General features: G+C 46.8%; 2 protein-coding genes across 2 annotated transcripts; both read left to right on the top strand.

The window, feature by feature from the left end:
- The first annotated feature begins 1,462 nt into the window (after positions 1-1,462).
- Positions 1,463-5,185, top strand: LOC107187381 (ATP-binding cassette sub-family G member 8). The gene is made up of 6 exons (XM_015575463.1): positions 1,463-1,575; positions 2,373-2,869; positions 3,125-3,407; positions 3,466-3,971; positions 4,054-4,520; positions 4,589-5,185. Exons 1-6 carry the CDS (start codon positions 1,463-1,465, stop codon positions 5,183-5,185), a joined length of 2,463 nt encoding a protein of 820 aa, XP_015430949.1.
- Positions 5,186-14,812: 9,627 nt separating this feature from the next.
- Positions 14,813-16,771, top strand: LOC107187368 (dual specificity protein phosphatase Mpk3). The gene is made up of 5 exons (XM_015575447.1): positions 14,813-14,835; positions 14,910-15,362; positions 15,626-15,811; positions 15,889-16,131; positions 16,261-16,771. Exons 2-5 carry the CDS (start codon positions 14,966-14,968, stop codon positions 16,635-16,637), a joined length of 1,203 nt encoding a protein of 400 aa, XP_015430933.1. The 5' UTR covers positions 14,813-14,835; positions 14,910-14,965; the 3' UTR covers positions 16,638-16,771.
- Positions 16,772-16,832: the final 61 nt, after the last annotated feature.

Here is a 16,832-nt window from a genome sequence, read left to right as displayed (position 1 = left end):
AACGCTTGGTTTCGCGCGGAAAGTACAGTCTTGCGTCAACACATCTAACGGGAAACTTGAGCGTCTGTGAAAAAAGTGCCATCTGAGGTATTTGCATGGACCGTTTCGAGAGAACACTTCCATCTCCGTTATTGCCCGCGAAGTTTCTTCGTGTCTATAGTCAGGAACAGAAGAATGGTAACTAAAATGGCCCTATTCTAGAACTATTCGATCGAGTACAGTATTAGAACCAGCCCAGATAGCACAGGACGCCCTTGGAGACGCCCATTTTACGGCTATTTTAGGTCGAAGGCGCCTTTAAGCCCTCTTGAAGACGTCATTAGGCGTCATGTGCTATCTGGGACGTAAATATTATCTTAATACTTCTTAAATTTCATGGATATATCATCAAATCAACCTATTAAAGAGTAGTGAAATTATACCATATTTATCCAAGGCCAAAAGAGTATATCAAAAATACCTTGGATTGCAAAGGGTTTCCAAGGAGCTCCTCTGGAGTATCACCGTTAAATGGAATGTCGTGGCCTCGCGTGTGCCTGTGCAATGAGCATAATAACGCGTGTACCCGACTGTTGGTAAGCTTGCCGGGTCGTTAGGGTCGCGTACCGCGTCGGAGAAACTCGTTAAATCCTTTAGTGTCCTCTTAACGAGAGATACCTTGACGGGGGCCAGAGACGTTGTTTACCTGCGAGCAAAATTTTAACAAGCTGACGTATAGCGGTAAAAAGAAAATATATATACAGGGTGTCCCTAAAAATAGCTTCGACTCCGGGAAATAAGGGGTTCCTGGGATGATTTGAAACAACTTTTTCCTCAGCGAAAATGTTATCCGTGGCTTTGTTAACGAGATGGATCCTTTCAGGTTATTCCTGAAAGCAAAAAAACGAAAAAAAATGAGGCGATTAACGGATATTGGGTATCAGAATCGCGGAATCCACGTTATAACTCGCTCTCACAGCGGGGCGATAATTTATCACTCCATGGTGGGTAACCGCTCGATATTACGCGTGTTATCGCTCGGTAACATCTTCATAAATCCGTGTCGGTTGCGTTGTATCGCTGTTTAACGACCGTGGAAAAAATCAGCTACGGTAGGAATTTACTAACTGGCCGCCGTATCGATGGAAGTCGTTCTCCAGGGGCCTCTGTTTCGGACCGGTATCCTAGTCGCGGATATTTTCCTTTCACGTTGTTTCAAGGGGGGGAGCAGTGAGCAAGCGTCGAACAATTTAGTTTCCTCCTCCTCCTCCACCAGCAGCAGCCATGGCGAGTAATTTCGAAGGCTCGCCGATTATTCGCACGGTGTTGCACGCGTATTCCTGGAATGCGGCGTTGGTCCGAACGGTACCATTCCGCAGTGCTGGTTCCACGTCACTTTTCCTCCCCTCGGAACGGCTACCGTACAAAGCTGGTACCGGTTTGTTAAACTTATGAAAATTACATACTGTTCAGATAGTATACCATGGGCTCGGAGGCGTGGGAGCTGGAGAGACGGTACTCGGTGCCCGGAGCGTTGGACACCAGAGGACTGGACCAACCGGCCAGCGAAGACCTGCACGCCTGGTCCATTTACAGGTGATCCGTCCTACCCCTTTGATACAGTACCCAGACAGCATATGACGCCTTGAAGACGGCTTAAAGGCGCCTTAGACCTAAAATAGCCGTAAAATAGACGTCTTCTGGGTAAGGTCTCGATTAGTGCGACATACTCGGGGTCCACTTCGGAGCATTCGTAGTAGGGCGGGAAGGTTTTCAACCCTTAGCTTCTGGTTTACTCTGTTTCGATTGGTTCCACAGGGGGACCAATCACAGGGTATACCATAGACATATATAATAGACTGCGCGGTATTATGGTGGGGATGAAGTCGGCACTAGAAACTTTCCTCTCTTTCTAATGGGACTATTGGTGGGGGATTCATCACATGCGTGCAGCATTCCTTCTCCTCATCGCCCTCTAGTCGCTTTCTCCCTTCCCTCTGCGATGTGCGAGCAAAAGGAGTTATTCCAGCGCTACTTCCGTCCTTCAGTCGCGCTTTATCCCTATCGTAAGACCGCGCAGTCTATTATACAGGGTGTTAATTTTAACTCAAGCACCTAAATTATTTCCGCTACTATTTACAGTAAGAAAAAGTGACTAAATAGAATGTACAAGGTTTTTTGCAAGCTGATTTCTTCGCCTGCAAGGTCACGTCAAGGTCATGGTGTGTATGTCGTTGAACTAATTTTTTTCATTACTTTCAATAGTAGCGAAAATAATTTAGGTGCTCGAGTTAAAAGTAACAATCTGTATATGTCTATAAGGCATGCACTATAGCAACTATACTTTCCTACAATACCAAAAATGTGTCCACTGATCTAATACAATTTTCCAGGCAAAACTTGAATTCCGATTTCACCGATTCAGCGCTGGGCTCCGCGGAGAAGTCGCCCCTGCCGTACGGCAACTTTCAGCTAAGGGACTCGACGGTGCAGAGTATACTCAGGCATCCGAGGTACGGGCCGAAGAGCCCGTTGGCGAGCAATTCCTACACGTATCTGAAGTTCGGTCTGCCCCGTGTTCTGCCGCCCAGCGCGCGGAATCGCGATGGTTCGAGCGGTTATGACTCCAGCGAGGAGGGCCGTCGTGTGTCCCACGCTGGGACCTCAGCTCACGGCACGTCCGCGATGCGATCCGCCCGTAGCGATCCCGACTTCAGGCACGTCCACGCGGTACCCAGGGAACACGCGCACTCCCAGTTAACGGTCACCAGAGAGAACCCACGGCTGAGAAGCGCCAGCGAGGCGAACCTCCTTCAGGGCGGGGTCAGGGGCAACCGGAGGCACAGCATAGCGCCCATGGATCCTGGATACGGGATTCACGAGCCCAGAGGTAAAGCTGCTTCAAAGATATAGCGTTAGATATAAACCTGACCGACCCTAATGTTTGTGTCTAGGTAGTCGGTCAGTTGGTTGTGTCAGTTATTCCGTTTTAATGTAATTAAACAATGTGTCACTACCCACTGCAGATTCATAATACGGTGTCGGTACTATACTTTAAGTGGACCACCAGCTCCCATAAGATGAAACGTCTATTCTTATACCTCGTCAATGCTTGCGGTCTGATGCCGAGAAATTACCATTCCAGGTCATGGTATGCTGGGACCAGAGGGCTACACGCTGCCCCTGAGACCTGTACCCTGCCTCCAACATCCGCATCTTCAACTGCGCGGCGTCGAAGCGTCTGGATCCGATGGATTACCTCTTCTACGAGGGATCACCCTTGAAGCTGGAGCCACGGAGGTCCTGGCCATCATGGCGACCACGGAGAAGGAGGGGAAGCAAATCGTTGAGACCATCGCTGGCCGGAAACGGATCAAACGGGGGGACATCTTGCTGAACGGGAGATCCGTGTCCTCGCGTTCCTTGAGGTATGACTGATTTTCGAGATGAAAATACGTTTAAATGGCTAATGACCCTTGCTACCAGGTCCAGGGTTGCCTATCTGTCAACGGAGAGCGGACTGAGTCCTGGCCTGACTGCCCAGCAGACACTTAGCTTCTACATGCTCCTAAAAGGCGGTCCGAATACGTCCAAGTTGGAAGCTGACGCGATTCTTCAGGAACTTGGCCTGGAAGCGACCAAGCATTGCTTGGTGAACTCGTTGACCACCTCCGAGGCTAGAAGACTGGCTCTGGCGTGTCGTCTTCTGCAAGACTCCCATATTTTAGCGTTAGACAGACCCACCCACGGCCTGGACATCTTCGATGCGTTCTTCCTGGTGGAATACCTGAGACAGTGGGCGAACAGAGGCCAGAGATTGGTGGTGCTGACGCTACACCCGCCTACCTACGAGATACTGACGATGGTGTCGAGGGTTGCGCTCACTTCCGGCGGCCGAATCATGTACTCCGGTCCCAGAAGGGATATGTTGCCATATTTCGCGCTCGCTGAATTCCCCTGTCCCCCGTTTAAGAATCCCTCCGACTATTATCGTACGTATTTCCATTCTCCGTTCGTTAGAACGTTAGATTAAGGTCGCCGTTGAAACAATAGCAAGGTAATTGTTCGTTTTAGTTGACCTCGTAACCTTGGACGATTTATCGGCCGAGGCGATGCTAGAGTCCTCGCAGAGAATAGATCATCTGGCCGAGTTAGCCAGGACAAGGTTACCCCCGCTCAGCGATCCTGGACCACCCGGTGCACTTCCGCCCTCTATCTGCAGCCCTAATATATTCGTGCAGATTTACGCGTTGCTGTTGAGGACGCTGATTTACAGCCAGCCCTGGACGCTGACCAGACTACTACGGAAGATCGTTATTTCCGCTTCGTTAAGTATTCTACTCGGTGCAATATTCTGGGACGTCGCTGGGGACTCGAATCTATACCTGCGCGACAGAGTTGGCTTCCATTACGCCAGCCTGGGTGTCCTCTTCTGGCCCCTATGCACGATAGCCATCTGCGAGGTGGCTGACTGCCGGCCAAACGTCGAGAGGGACATCAAAGACGGTCTCTATGGAAGATTTATTTACATTTTTATAGAGGTTAGGTCGATTTGAGAGAGAAAAGACTTGGTCATAGATGTTTTTATCAATTTAGCCCTCCTTTTCAGCTCCTCTGCGGAGTGGTGTCCTGGTGCATAGTCTACCTGATCTATCTGGCACCTGGTTATGCAATGTCTGGTCTCCATCTGGTGCCCGATGATACTCTAACGTCCTTCTGGAACTATCTCGGCGTTGGCTTGTTATACCTTATCCTGCAGCATCTGATCTGCACACTGTTCGCTCATACATGCAAATGGACGTACTTAGCCTCCCTCTTCTCAGGGATTGTGATAGGGGAAATGACATTGGCTGGAGGTGTGTCTCTGCATTTGGAGAATCTACCAGGCTGGTATCAGAAGATCAGTCCGATGCAGTGGTCCCTGTCCTTCTTGCTGCCTCCTCTTCACCAGCCTGACGCGATGAGCAAACTAACAAATTGCAAGCCAAAACAGATCCAGAGGCAGGATATTATTGTTCAAGCTGCCTGTGAACCACCGGATGGTGCTTTAGCATTGTACGAAATTGCTCTGGATAAATTCAATGTACGTGGAGAACTGTGGTTGGGAATAGGAATAGCCGTTGTTAGTGTACTGATAATACTGGTGTTCTTGTGTATCAGATATACTACACCGAAAAGACTTAGAAGTGCGCCAAACAAGCCATAAAGTGCAATTATACGATGAGATACGTCTATACCTTACCTTATTTCTTGTTCGTGTAACTGACTAGCAATGTCTTCCTACAATGTTGCAATCTTACAAGTACAATAAGAAGTATTATTTAATAGAAGCATACTTATTTGCTTCACCATCAAGCATATATTCTTGTATCGTGTCATGCTCGTTGGTTTTGGCTCTACTGTCTATGTTGTTGTGACTTTCTAAAGCAAGGAACTTTAGGGACTCGCAAAGTAGACGTGTGCGACAAAACGTCAGAACTGAATGAGCCGTTATATTGCGATCTTTTATAGATGCTTTAACAAGAACGAAACTCGATAAAATAATCCACAATTGTAACGCTATAATCAAACCGACCGAAAAAGTGTTTTTTTTATGAAATAAACACAAGAACAACATTTACCTTCATTATCCTCTGTTCCCTGACAAAAAATTCAAAGGAAACGAGTGGTATGAGTTCCATAAAAGATCACCGTACAATAATTAGTAAAATATTTCATAATTGTCCGTTTCCCCACTATACATTCCATTTTCAAATGTTCACAACGTATGTACAGACATGCTCGGTCGATCTCGTCGTGTAACGTGATCATAAGCTCCATCTACAATTGATTGCAATGCCGGTAAAGCAGATTATCCTTGTACTGCAGTCGGAAACAGTGATATTTGATTCATTTAAATTTAAATTAAATAAAATACTTTACAAGGTACTGATAATGCGTGAAAGAGTATGTATATGTATGTAGTTTTCAAAGAGTACAATCGCCAATCTGACAACTTTGTTAAAATTTATGTGTAGCGAAATATTTAAAGAGTCTGGAAATCGATAACGCATCCCTTCCCAAATCGAGTTTGTATCCCGTTTAGAAACGATCGCATCATTTATTAATGCTGAAGACATTTAGATGGTTGCAATCGATATTCTATTGGATAAATATATCTGTGGGGCAACACCACACGGCTGCATATTCTAAGAGATAATTGTCGAAGAAAATAGACCATTTGCGTTCTTAATTAAACGGACCCGGGTAATTTTATCAGATGGGTACTTTAGGACTTATCTAATGTTGATAACCGATCTGTTGTCGATTGCGTGACGACAATCTTTCACGGTAATCAGAGATTACAAATATCTACGGTAAACCAAGAGATTGCAATCTTTCAAATTTAATTTACAGAGACCGATTGTTTATCTTTGAACACCAGATACAGTTGTTAAGATACGATCCGTTTATGTTGCATGACTGCATTGCAATTTCTAATTATAGAGCTGACGACAAAATTTGATGATCTTGCAACTTCCTGACCATCGAAGCACCGGAAGTCGATATTGCATAATTCGCAGGGCGACGGTTACAAGGATGTGAACTTTAATACAAGGGATGCCAGAGATAGTGACACATTTAGGTACAAATTTGAGTTGTATAACCGCAGAGAATAAGAGCAATCATGTTGAATCGACGGTGAAAGAAATTATATTGAAAATTGAGTGGATTTCGTCAACGTATAGACCGTTACTACCGATCCCGCCGATTTCCAAAATGAAGTAACCTCACTTATTTCCGACAACTACAGACAGGATTATTTTATCGAACATATTTCACTTTTTTTGTTGTTCCGAATATACCGAAAGGGCGAAATACGAATCTTTTCTCCCGAGCCTGTACTTTTTCCAGGAATCCTCTACGCCCAGTTGGCTCGCACAACCTACGCGACGAGTTAATTACTCTCATCGGCGGAAGCCGGCATTTACGACGATTGCTCATCGTCAATTTATACCAATTCGGTGAACGAACGCTTCGAAGGAACTTGAACTCCCCACGGAGGAGGGAAAGAAAAAAGAAAAAGAGAGAAAAAAACTGTTTCATTCAGTAAGATTCCTTCGAATGACACAAACGTTCAACGTGAAAATGTAAAGAATTCAATTTTAGGTTAGATCAGCTGGATTTCGGGAACATCAGGTAACCTGGATGTTTTGTACATCAAAGTACATTCCTACACCGATATTCCTATGTCCATTTACAGGAATTGCCAGCGATTCCGGCACAATTCCTGGCAAGGTCTCGGGGGAATGTGTGTGTACGACGGAGAGAATAAAAGCAGCATGGAATAACGAGCTCGTAGGTCCAGCGTGGGCGCGTATAAAGTTCTTTCGCTTTCTCCCTCCTGGTACCGTTCGCCTCTTCATTGATTATTTTACTTCGACACCGGTTTCCCACCTACCACCATATGCCGAGCATCCTGTATTAGCGTGTAACTTGTACGTCCTGTATCCATACACACACTCACCTCCGCGGGGCTGTGTGTATTCTTAGATCCCGACGGAAAAGGTATTCTTTAACGAGCTAATTAAACGGCCGATCCCATTGTGTTGCGGCATTATACATGCGTCCGTAGTAAATTGTCTTTGGGTGGACTTCAAAGGACACGCGACTTGTTCAATCTACAGTAAATCCCCGATGAGTGGTAACAGGTGCAATGATGGCTTTTCAATGAGGTTTAGCTCAGTGATAGATCTTGGAATTCTGTTGCCACTGATATTTGTTTCAGCCGTATATGGCCATTATTTTATGAAATATTTAACATTCAGTGTCGAGACGACTTGATTTGATGCATTAGGTTTTAGTTTACCCCATTAAGGTATTTTATAGAAGAAAGAAATTCCTACATTTGTTCTTTTTATGAATCACTTTGGAAACTGTCATTTTGCATAAAAAATACCGCATTCTACTTATTGGATTCCGTTCCGTAGGATTTGTGGAGGGACCCAGCGGCCTCAACCGATCAAACACTTTCATCCGTGTCTCGATAGTCATGGGAAACGGAGATATCTCGAAGGAACCAGATGAAATCCTATAGGCAGCCTCCACATAGCCGGACGCAGTGTAGAGACGCCTTACGTGCCCGAAGGAATGTGGGCGCACCAGTTTCGAGTCATTGAGAGAAGCGGCCACGTATGTATTCAGATCTTTCTCTCTCCACGTTTACGAGAAGCTACACAGGTCAATGATTTTGACACGTGGAATCGTGTCGGATGGGTATCGATTCACACGATCCATCGAACAGCGTGGGCCGCTGGAGCAACAATCATCGAGAACCCACCGGATTCAGGGGGCTGGTTGTTTGTTTCTTCCTGCTATCGAGCCCCCCCCCCCTGGGGGGCAGCAGGATACGATTACTCATAGCGGCGAGTATCAGCGCAGACGGTTGCTCCGTTGTTGAAATAGAGGTCTGTTTAATTTATCCGACTGTTTCCGGCCCCACCCCCCGGTTTGTATATTTTCAAAAATCCTCCGGCGCTATTCTCGTCTACCGGAACGGGCTCCGAAGCGACTCGACTGGGATCGAAACTGTACCCTGATAACCAATTGTGTACGAATCTCGAGTCAATTGCCAGTAACAAATGACAAAAGTTGTCTAAAAAAAACCATAGCCATCTGCTTCCGCATTTGACTTTGGTTTTGCAGGCAACGCCAGCTGAGGAAATGGTAAAGCAAACTGGCAGAAAGTCTTGCAACATGACCAATGTCAAATTGTGGGCAAAACCGGCACAAGGTTCGCGCAAGCCAATTTGCTGCAAGTTGTTTATAGCAAATCTTGCATAAAACTTGTAGCCATAACTGTATAACAGGCATTAAACAAAATTTGGATTTGCAGGTTTGGCTGACTGGGGCACGTATGTACATGAATGAAACACTTTTACTGTACACATTCGATCACACTGGCTTCTATGGACCTTCTTGCTGAACACGGTACACACGTACAAAAGGGACGGTTTTATTAACGCCTCGGAGTCAGCCGCGTAGCGAAGAAAGCCGCCGGATGCAGGAGAGGCCAGGGGACGTCATTATCTTATCTCGAACCATTTCCTGTCAACCTGAGGCCTCTTTTCGTGGTAATCACACACACGCACACGCCCACGCGTGTACGAACGGACACGTAGCCGAGCGCGTGCACTAATGCTCGGCCAAGTGTTGGGGAGTATTGCTTCCGGTGCGTTGTACGTTCGTTGCATTTGTGTGTGTGCATGGCTATGAGCGTCGTTTTCTGTCGGAGGGGACGTTCACGGCTGCTGGTCAGGAACCCTTGAGAATGCGCACGACTTTCCATTGCTTTATAATTCCATTTTGGGCAGATACTGATCGCTGCTCCCGTGATACTATATGGGGTAAGGATATGTGCCTCTGAGAAGAATAAAAGAGAGGGAATATGTATAGAAACGTTTTAGTTTTTATAAAAGGGAATTTAGGGTACTCAATGCTGCAGCCTAAACGCGCACTTACATCTGGCGAGGCACCCGAAATCCATCGATTTCTGCTCGAAGCTTGCAAGGCTCTAGATGAACAAAAAACGCGTGGCTAGATATTTTGGATTCGTATTCGAAAACAAAATCCGCAAAATTAACCCCTACAGGCATTTCTCTCATGTGTTATGTATGTTATAGGGCTACTGTCTTTAGACTTGTAATACGGTTCACACGAGTGACGATAAAATTTGATTTCGTTGAAATTGTTTGAGATCATCGACACGCTGGAGGAACGACTCAAGAGGTTCAGGGACCCAGTCCCGAGATGTGTTTGTAATGTATACGTCGTATCGCGATGGAACGCGTTGCGGTTGGTCAGTATTTCCGCGACACGACCCGCGCTTTCGCTCGTCGAACGACGAACTTTTCCGTTTGATAATCGAGCCCTCCTCTGGCAGAGTTTATTTTTTTTTATATCGATGATCGAAGGCTCTGTTATCGTTATCGCCACGTTGTAACCTGGCTTCTGTTCGTTTCACAACGGCAAGACCGTCGTGCTTACCCAAACATCAGCGATTCGTGAACAAATATCTTTTACATAGACAGAAAGTGTAACAAATAACTCGATTATTATTATCAGAACGATCAGTAGACTACGGATATTTATGCATATATGGCATCCTGTCTCCAGAAAAGGTATTATTACGTATCATAGAGAAGAGCTTAGTACAAAGCTCAAAATTCTGTACAATTTTAATTGTTACATATTAGTATTTAAAATCGTAAATTTACATAAACGTCCACAAGTCTAATCAGGGATCATTTATGAATTTCAGGGAGGCGTATTCCACCACGATCGATCGTACCTCGTGCAGATCGGCTCGTGAGAAAAGTGCAGCCTGTTATGCAGCTACCATGTTGCACACAAACACACACACACACACACACTGTACATAGAATCGTGATTGAGTAACGCTCGCCCGGTGACTTCCGACTGCATCACGAAATACGTAATGTCGTTGGTGTTATTAAGTATGCACACCTGTTAAGGTCATCAACAGGTACCACTTACGTCATCTTTAGCGTACGCATTAGCAACGGTGTGACTGCCATAATGATAGCCCACGGCTTCTCTGCGTTGCGCTTTACCATTATTGTGCATCGACCAGCCCGTTGTACACCTTGAAATTACAAATCATTGCTACAGTGATCCCTCGATGAATGCAACACGAGCAACGGCGTTATTCCCACCTATGGAACCAATCAAAACATAGTAAACAGAAGCTAAGCAGAGGCTCGGAGATAAAGATAATAAAAAACAAATTTACGAGGGTCTAAAAACCTATCCATTTTGCCACGAATGCTCCGAGGTCGTCGCACTTATAGAGACATTACAGTATTTGGACAATGGTAACGCATATCATTTTAGCCAACCACCAGATTATATTTACAAGATTGTAAATGTTATTTATTATTCATAAAACTTTCAGGTTCTATCATACATTTCACCTACATGGCACAGACACAGAATAATGTGCATAGCAGTAGCGCAACGTCCGGCCGTCAATGCGTTCACTGGCGATCGATAATCCTTTTAATAGGTCTCTCGAGCTGAAGGAGGGCACGCTTAATTTCTACCGACCGATGCACGTGGCCGGTTCTCATTTCAAACAATAACCACCCACTCGCCCTTTATATAGTTCAAGCCCGGCGTGAAATACCTTTCACCGACTCGGCTCGCTAAATATGGCGACAGCCCACCCATCCACCCCCACGCAACGGGTAATAGTAGCCTCTATAGGTAATAAAAAACAAAATGAGTCGTTTTTATTTTCAGGAAAGGTTGCCACCGCGATTCTTCGACACGTCACATCCGTATGCATCTTTATTAGGATCTCGCGTGACGAGCTAGATAATTTGCTTTATCGGAAGAGATAAAATACGGCCCTGTTCGGTCGTGAAATATATACATCCCTCGATGAATGCGGCACGAACAACTGCGTTGTTCCCACCACTGGGGGAGCCCCCCTGTGGAACCAATCAAAACAAAGTAAACAGAAGCTAAGCAGAGGCTCGGCTTCAGGCAAAAAAAAATTAATTTATGAGGGTCTGAGAACCTTTCCATCCTGCCACGATTGCTCCGAAGTGGACGCGAGTATGTCGCACTTATCGAGACGTAATTGTACTCGTGTGTCAGCCCATGGAATGAAAGGATCGACGGAAATATGGAGTACGAAGCAGTCCAGGAGAAGTTTGGACGGTTCAAACATTAGTTCGGTCGGTGGCGTGGCGTTCGAACTTAAAACTCAGGTCCAAACTCTTCAAGATGGAGTCTAGGTAAACGTTTATGAAGTCTCTGGTACCTATGGCCTTGACTAGCTTGTTCATTTCCAGTACCATAATTTATTGAACGAAACCATTTCTCTAATTTTCAAGTTTGGTCATCAAATGGGATGCCATATAACGATCAGAAGGATTACAGGGAATCGATTAACAAGAGATTCGCAATCGCACGGTACCGTTCTTCTCGGTGTAAACACTGGATCTTCCTCAATCCGTGACGAAAAAAACAGGAATATCGTTTCCCAACGATTGTGTGACTCACCCTACGTACTCCATCCTCGTGCACGACAATTCCAATGGAATCCCGTCGAAAAAAAAATAGTAGAATGGAAACGAGGCGACCGATGAGGGGAAAGGAGATTCTTACGTAAATCACTCTACAGACGACCATTGATCGAGTTGAACGTGCGGTATCAAGGACGGTGTAGTACGCTCACCTTATCACGCGGCTCTTTCTCTCTCTCTCTCCCACGCAATCGAATTGAAATTCGTCTCTGGGTGCCACGGAACGCCTGTCGAAGGCCACCGACACCGGTCGTAGAGCCCTTTTTCCCTCCGCCCCCCACCACTCTGTCATTCTTCACCCGACCCGCCCTCTCTCTACCTCCATCACCCTGGGAGGGGGAGACGGGGTTCTAGGGGTCGCGATCAAGTGGCCCTGCGCGCCGACCCCGCGTTGATCGAACGTGCAAAATCTTCAACGACAGCAGCCGAAATGAATGGAATGCCAGCCCACGCCTGAGGGACCGCCTGATAGGCTGCCGCGATCCGAGGTGAGGCTTCCACCGCCGTACACACACATTCTACGCCAGGCCGCTCAGGGACGTAACCGTTTCACTGGTGGCCGAGCACGGTGGAGGATTCATTCATTAAATCGCCGGTTTCACGTTCGATAGCCCCCCTCGAGAGAGAAAGAGAGAGAGACCTTTTTCACGGTTCCCTGGTTACTCCGATAATTTGTTTGCAGATCCTCGGGTAAACGGGGCTGCTACCGAGCGGACAAGCAGTGTTTATCGTGAAAGGGTTAAAGTAGTTTTCCAATTAATTCCAAGGCTGTTTTGGATGGGACGATAACGATCAGGCTGGGAGATTCTATATGCCTTTAGAAGCCGTACATCTGTTCCTGTTTGTGGGTTCACAGGTTTTTCCAATTTATTCGTTGTAAATACCTCAGGACAGTCAGATTTACGAATTAACTTCTAGGCAGTGAGGTTCAAAGAAACGATTCGATGTTTAACAACTGATTCTGTTTCAGTGTCTTTAATGGACCAGAGAATACGGAACGCTGCCTTTCAAGGCCCAGGGGATTATTTCTGAAGCTAACTCGGTGGGCGTTATCTGTAAATACCTCGGTCGGTCGAAGACACCCGCCGAGGATCGCTGTATTCCCGGTGGTATCGTCAAGGGCGCCGCACAGTGTCGCGCCGCGCCTGATAGAGCCGAAAGCACGTGCACGCGAGTGTGCGTGCACCACGTCGATACGATTGGCGGCGGGGGAGGGGGTAGACTCTGGTAGACGGACGACGGGTGCCGTCTTTCTCGCGTGGAGATCGCAATAATATGCGCCCACGCACGCGTGTATGTGAGAGAGAGAGTGGGAACGAGCGTGTAGTGTACGGGGTGCCCCTTCATCCCCCGCAACCCGGCTATCCCCCCTCTATGAACGGCTCCGGTCAGCGCCAACCGACCCCCCGACCCATCTACCCACGCCTTGTTAATGAAAACATCTTTTGTCAATGAACTGACGTCAGCCCGGGCGCGGATTGGCTGATCCATGTGGGACCACGTGACCCTGCGCCAATCGCGGAAGGGACATGGCTCCCCTACGCTCGACAACCGGACCGCCATTTGCCCATTCTGTACGGAAGAACGCTCGAGGTAAGGTGTGGCCTGCGGGCCCTGGCCGAAGAGAGTAATCACGGGCGTGCGAGAGAGAGAGACCGAGAAGAGGACAGAGAAGGTTGGAGAAAGACACGATCCACACGTCTCTACGCGGAGAGAGAAAGAGAGAGTGAGGGGAAAGAAGAAAAAAGAACAGGAAGTGTTGGGGGTACGGCACCGAGGGAAGACGCGTCGTCTTCGAGCGATGCTGGAGGGATTCGTGAGGTGAGGGCGACGGTCTGCTCTCTCTCTGGGACCGAGTTACCTTGTTCGCTTCGAGCGTTCTCTTTTTTTTTTCGAATCGAGTCGGTCCAGTTCGTGAACGCGCAGCATCCCCCATTCTCGGTAGAAGGTGAGGTTGAAAGGAGAGAATCAAATTGTGACCCGCCGTTCGGCAGCACTCGCGCCGAGAACGCACGGAGAGAAGTGCGCGCGAGTCTGTACTCTAGTGTATTTTTCCGGTGGTCGAGTGTATCCGTCTAAACGGGAGGGGAATAATAATGCCGCCGATCGGGACGTGCTGTCGCGAGGAACGACGTTCTTCCCGCGAACAACCGGCGGTCAACTCGAGATAAATTCCCGACGTCCACCAGCCGGTGTGGATCATGCTTTTACCGTGCGCGAGGTCGAAACAGTCCGCAGCTCCAGCGTTAATTGGCCCTGTCATCTTTATTTACGAAAGGATCAATAATCGAGACGAGCTGACGGCGGCCAAGGAGGGAGAGGAGGTGGTGGTAGAGATCGGTGTGGAGTAGAAACTGCGGCGGCGTTTCGACTGCCCGCAGGAAGGAATGGCAACACGTGAGAACTACGCTCGGGAACGTGACGGTGCGTCCGGGGTCCTATGAGAGAGAGAAAGGCACACACCCACCCCACCCCGTGCGCGCAACTCCAAAGTGCCATTTCGTTGTGTCCGAGATAAATGTATATAAGTACGTGCGTGTTTATATGCCTCGCGCTGTCAACAGAGGGAATCATGAATGAGCAACGATTTCGATCATGAATGAACGCCCGTAACAAGTGTTCTACCGTCACGCAGGGATCGATGATCGACATGCTGTTAGAAAGTGCCATAGGAAGACGATGGAACAATTCAAGAGTTTTCGGGGATTTTCGGGTACAATGGGAGATAGAAGAGAATCCCTGAGAGAGTCGCCTTTGTGAACAAGTATATGTATATATATATATATATATATATATATATAAATATATGTATATGTATATATGTATATATGTATACAGTTTGAATGAATTGAAGACCAAAGAAGCATCAGGAATTTGGATTGAAGCTCGCAATTATGCCAGGTGGACATGTTTTGGAGGAGGATCTTGTGGGTCCCGAGTGGCTTTTCAGAGAGCTCAGATCCCAGGATGGCTCTGGCAGGCTTCTTATCCTTGACTGCAGGGCACATTCTGATTTCTCTGAAACTCACGTGAGAGGTTCAGTTCCTTTAGCTATACCTAGTATCATGTTGAGAAGGCTGGCGGTGGGTAAAGTTGATTTGCTGTCGACGATAAGGTGCTTAGATCTAAGAAATAGAGTCGAAGTGTTTCTCCATGGTGGTGATGAAAATAATAGAGGGACATTCGTGTTGATCGGTGACTCTACAGACCCTGCAGGACATCAGGGCGAAACTATTCAAGTTTTGAGCAGGAGATTTAGAAGCAGCGGAGGATGCGTAGCTATTTTAAGTGGTAAGAATACAGTAGAATGAAACAAACAATTGTGCATTATTTAACACAGTTACAAAAGATTGCAAGGAAGTTCTGTCGAGTGAACTATGGAGGAAACCTAATGACTCCAATCTGTTAACTCCATATTTATCAATTGAATCATTCAGACCAGTTGTGAACAAAGTATTGATTTGTGTAAAGCTTACTGCTGTAGCTTACCAAACTATGTTAAACCATAGGTTACTCTGTATCTAGGAATACATCCAGTGTTCTGTCTTTCACAGGTGGTTTCTGTGCGTTCAGAGATAAATATCCTGAGTGGTGCGAAGGCAGTCAAGTTGGCGGGGAATGCCCTCCAGGCCAGGACTCTAACGAAGGTGAATTGATGGGTCTCAGGTCCCTTCGAATATCCACTCCACCGACAAGGTCTTATTCAGATTCCGACAGTGATAGTACATGCGATTCTGTTGGTTCGTATATGTTTGTGCTCGCACGAGGAAACTAACAATTTTGGAAGGTTTAACAAAGTTACCTTGATATTCTCCAGGACCCGACGACGACAAAGACTTTCCGGTCGAAATTTTGCGCCATTTGTATCTCGGGAACGCAGCCAATAGCATGGACAGGGAAGCGTTAGCGCGTCACAGGATACAATACATTCTCAACGTAACCCCGGATTTGCCAAATGTATTTGAAAGCGCTGGTTCGATAAAATACATGCAAATACCCATAAGCGATCACTGGAGCCAGAACTTGGCTAGTTTCTTTCCGCAAGCAATTCAATTCATTGGTGAGTGTAATGATTGTACACCCACATAATCAAGGAAATCACTTTATAACCAGTTCACATCGAGACTAAATACCAATAGAAAAGAATTTGCAGTTTCTCAGGACACTGAAATGTGTTTCAAACTTTCAGAGGAAGCACGGAACTCGGAGAAAGGAGTGCTGGTTCACTGTTTAGCCGGAGTGTCGCGGTCCGTCACGATTACCGTAGCCTATCTAATGCACAAGTGTAGTCTCAGTCTAAACGATGCTTTTAACCTAGTACGTAGTCGAAAGTCGAATGTCGCTCCGAATTTCCATTTTATGCAGCAGTTGCATAGCTTCGAGAAGGAGTTGAGAGACCGGGGCGACAGAAGCAGAGGTAACGACCAGAGATGCATCGGCGCGTGCAGACCTGGTGGTCCGTGCAACTGTCCCGCGCCCAGTTTCCTCAGTCCCATTGACCTGGGTCTGAGTCCTGATTCAGGTATAGAATTCGATAGATGGGCGGCTAGTACGCCGGCCGAATGAGACGGGCCAGGGGGGACCCAATATAAATTTTAGGTCCCTCCTAAACGTGGTGCCGTATGCCATATAGTATAAAAAAGAAAGGAAAAGCCCTAATTGAAGGGTACGGGAAACGAAATTTACATTCAGCTAGGAAAAACGACCCGATATCGTGTAAGAGAGATGCCAGGCGTAAATGTAGACGAGATCTGGGATACG

The sequence above is a fragment of the Dufourea novaeangliae genome, unplaced genomic scaffold (assembly GCF_001272555.1).
Source record: "Dufourea novaeangliae isolate 0120121106 unplaced genomic scaffold, ASM127255v1 scaffold113, whole genome shotgun sequence".
NCBI lineage: Eukaryota > Metazoa > Arthropoda > Insecta > Hymenoptera > Halictidae > Dufourea > Dufourea novaeangliae.
Note: the sequence above shows the minus strand (reverse complement) of the source record. Positions and strands in the feature narration are given on the sequence as shown.

Bases quoted from the DNA above. Each gene is read 5' to 3' on its own strand.
- LOC107187381 (XM_015575463.1), top strand. From the start codon at position 1,463: ATGGGCTCGGAGGCGTGGGAGCTGGAGAGACGGTACTCGGTGCCCGGA. The intron at 3,972-4,053 runs GTACGTATTTCC...TGTTCGTTTTAG, and splicing joins GAATCCCTCCGACTATTATC to TTGACCTCGTAACCTTGGAC. The intron at 4,521-4,588 runs GTTAGGTCGATT...CCTCCTTTTCAG, and splicing joins TTATTTACATTTTTATAGAG to CTCCTCTGCGGAGTGGTGTC.
- LOC107187368 (XM_015575447.1), top strand. From the start codon at position 14,966: ATGCCAGGTGGACATGTTTTGGAGGAGGATCTTGTGGGTCCCGAGTGG. The intron at 15,812-15,888 runs GTTCGTATATGT...GATATTCTCCAG, and splicing joins TAGTACATGCGATTCTGTTG to GACCCGACGACGACAAAGAC. The intron at 16,132-16,260 runs GTGAGTGTAATG...TCAAACTTTCAG, and splicing joins GCAAGCAATTCAATTCATTG to AGGAAGCACGGAACTCGGAG.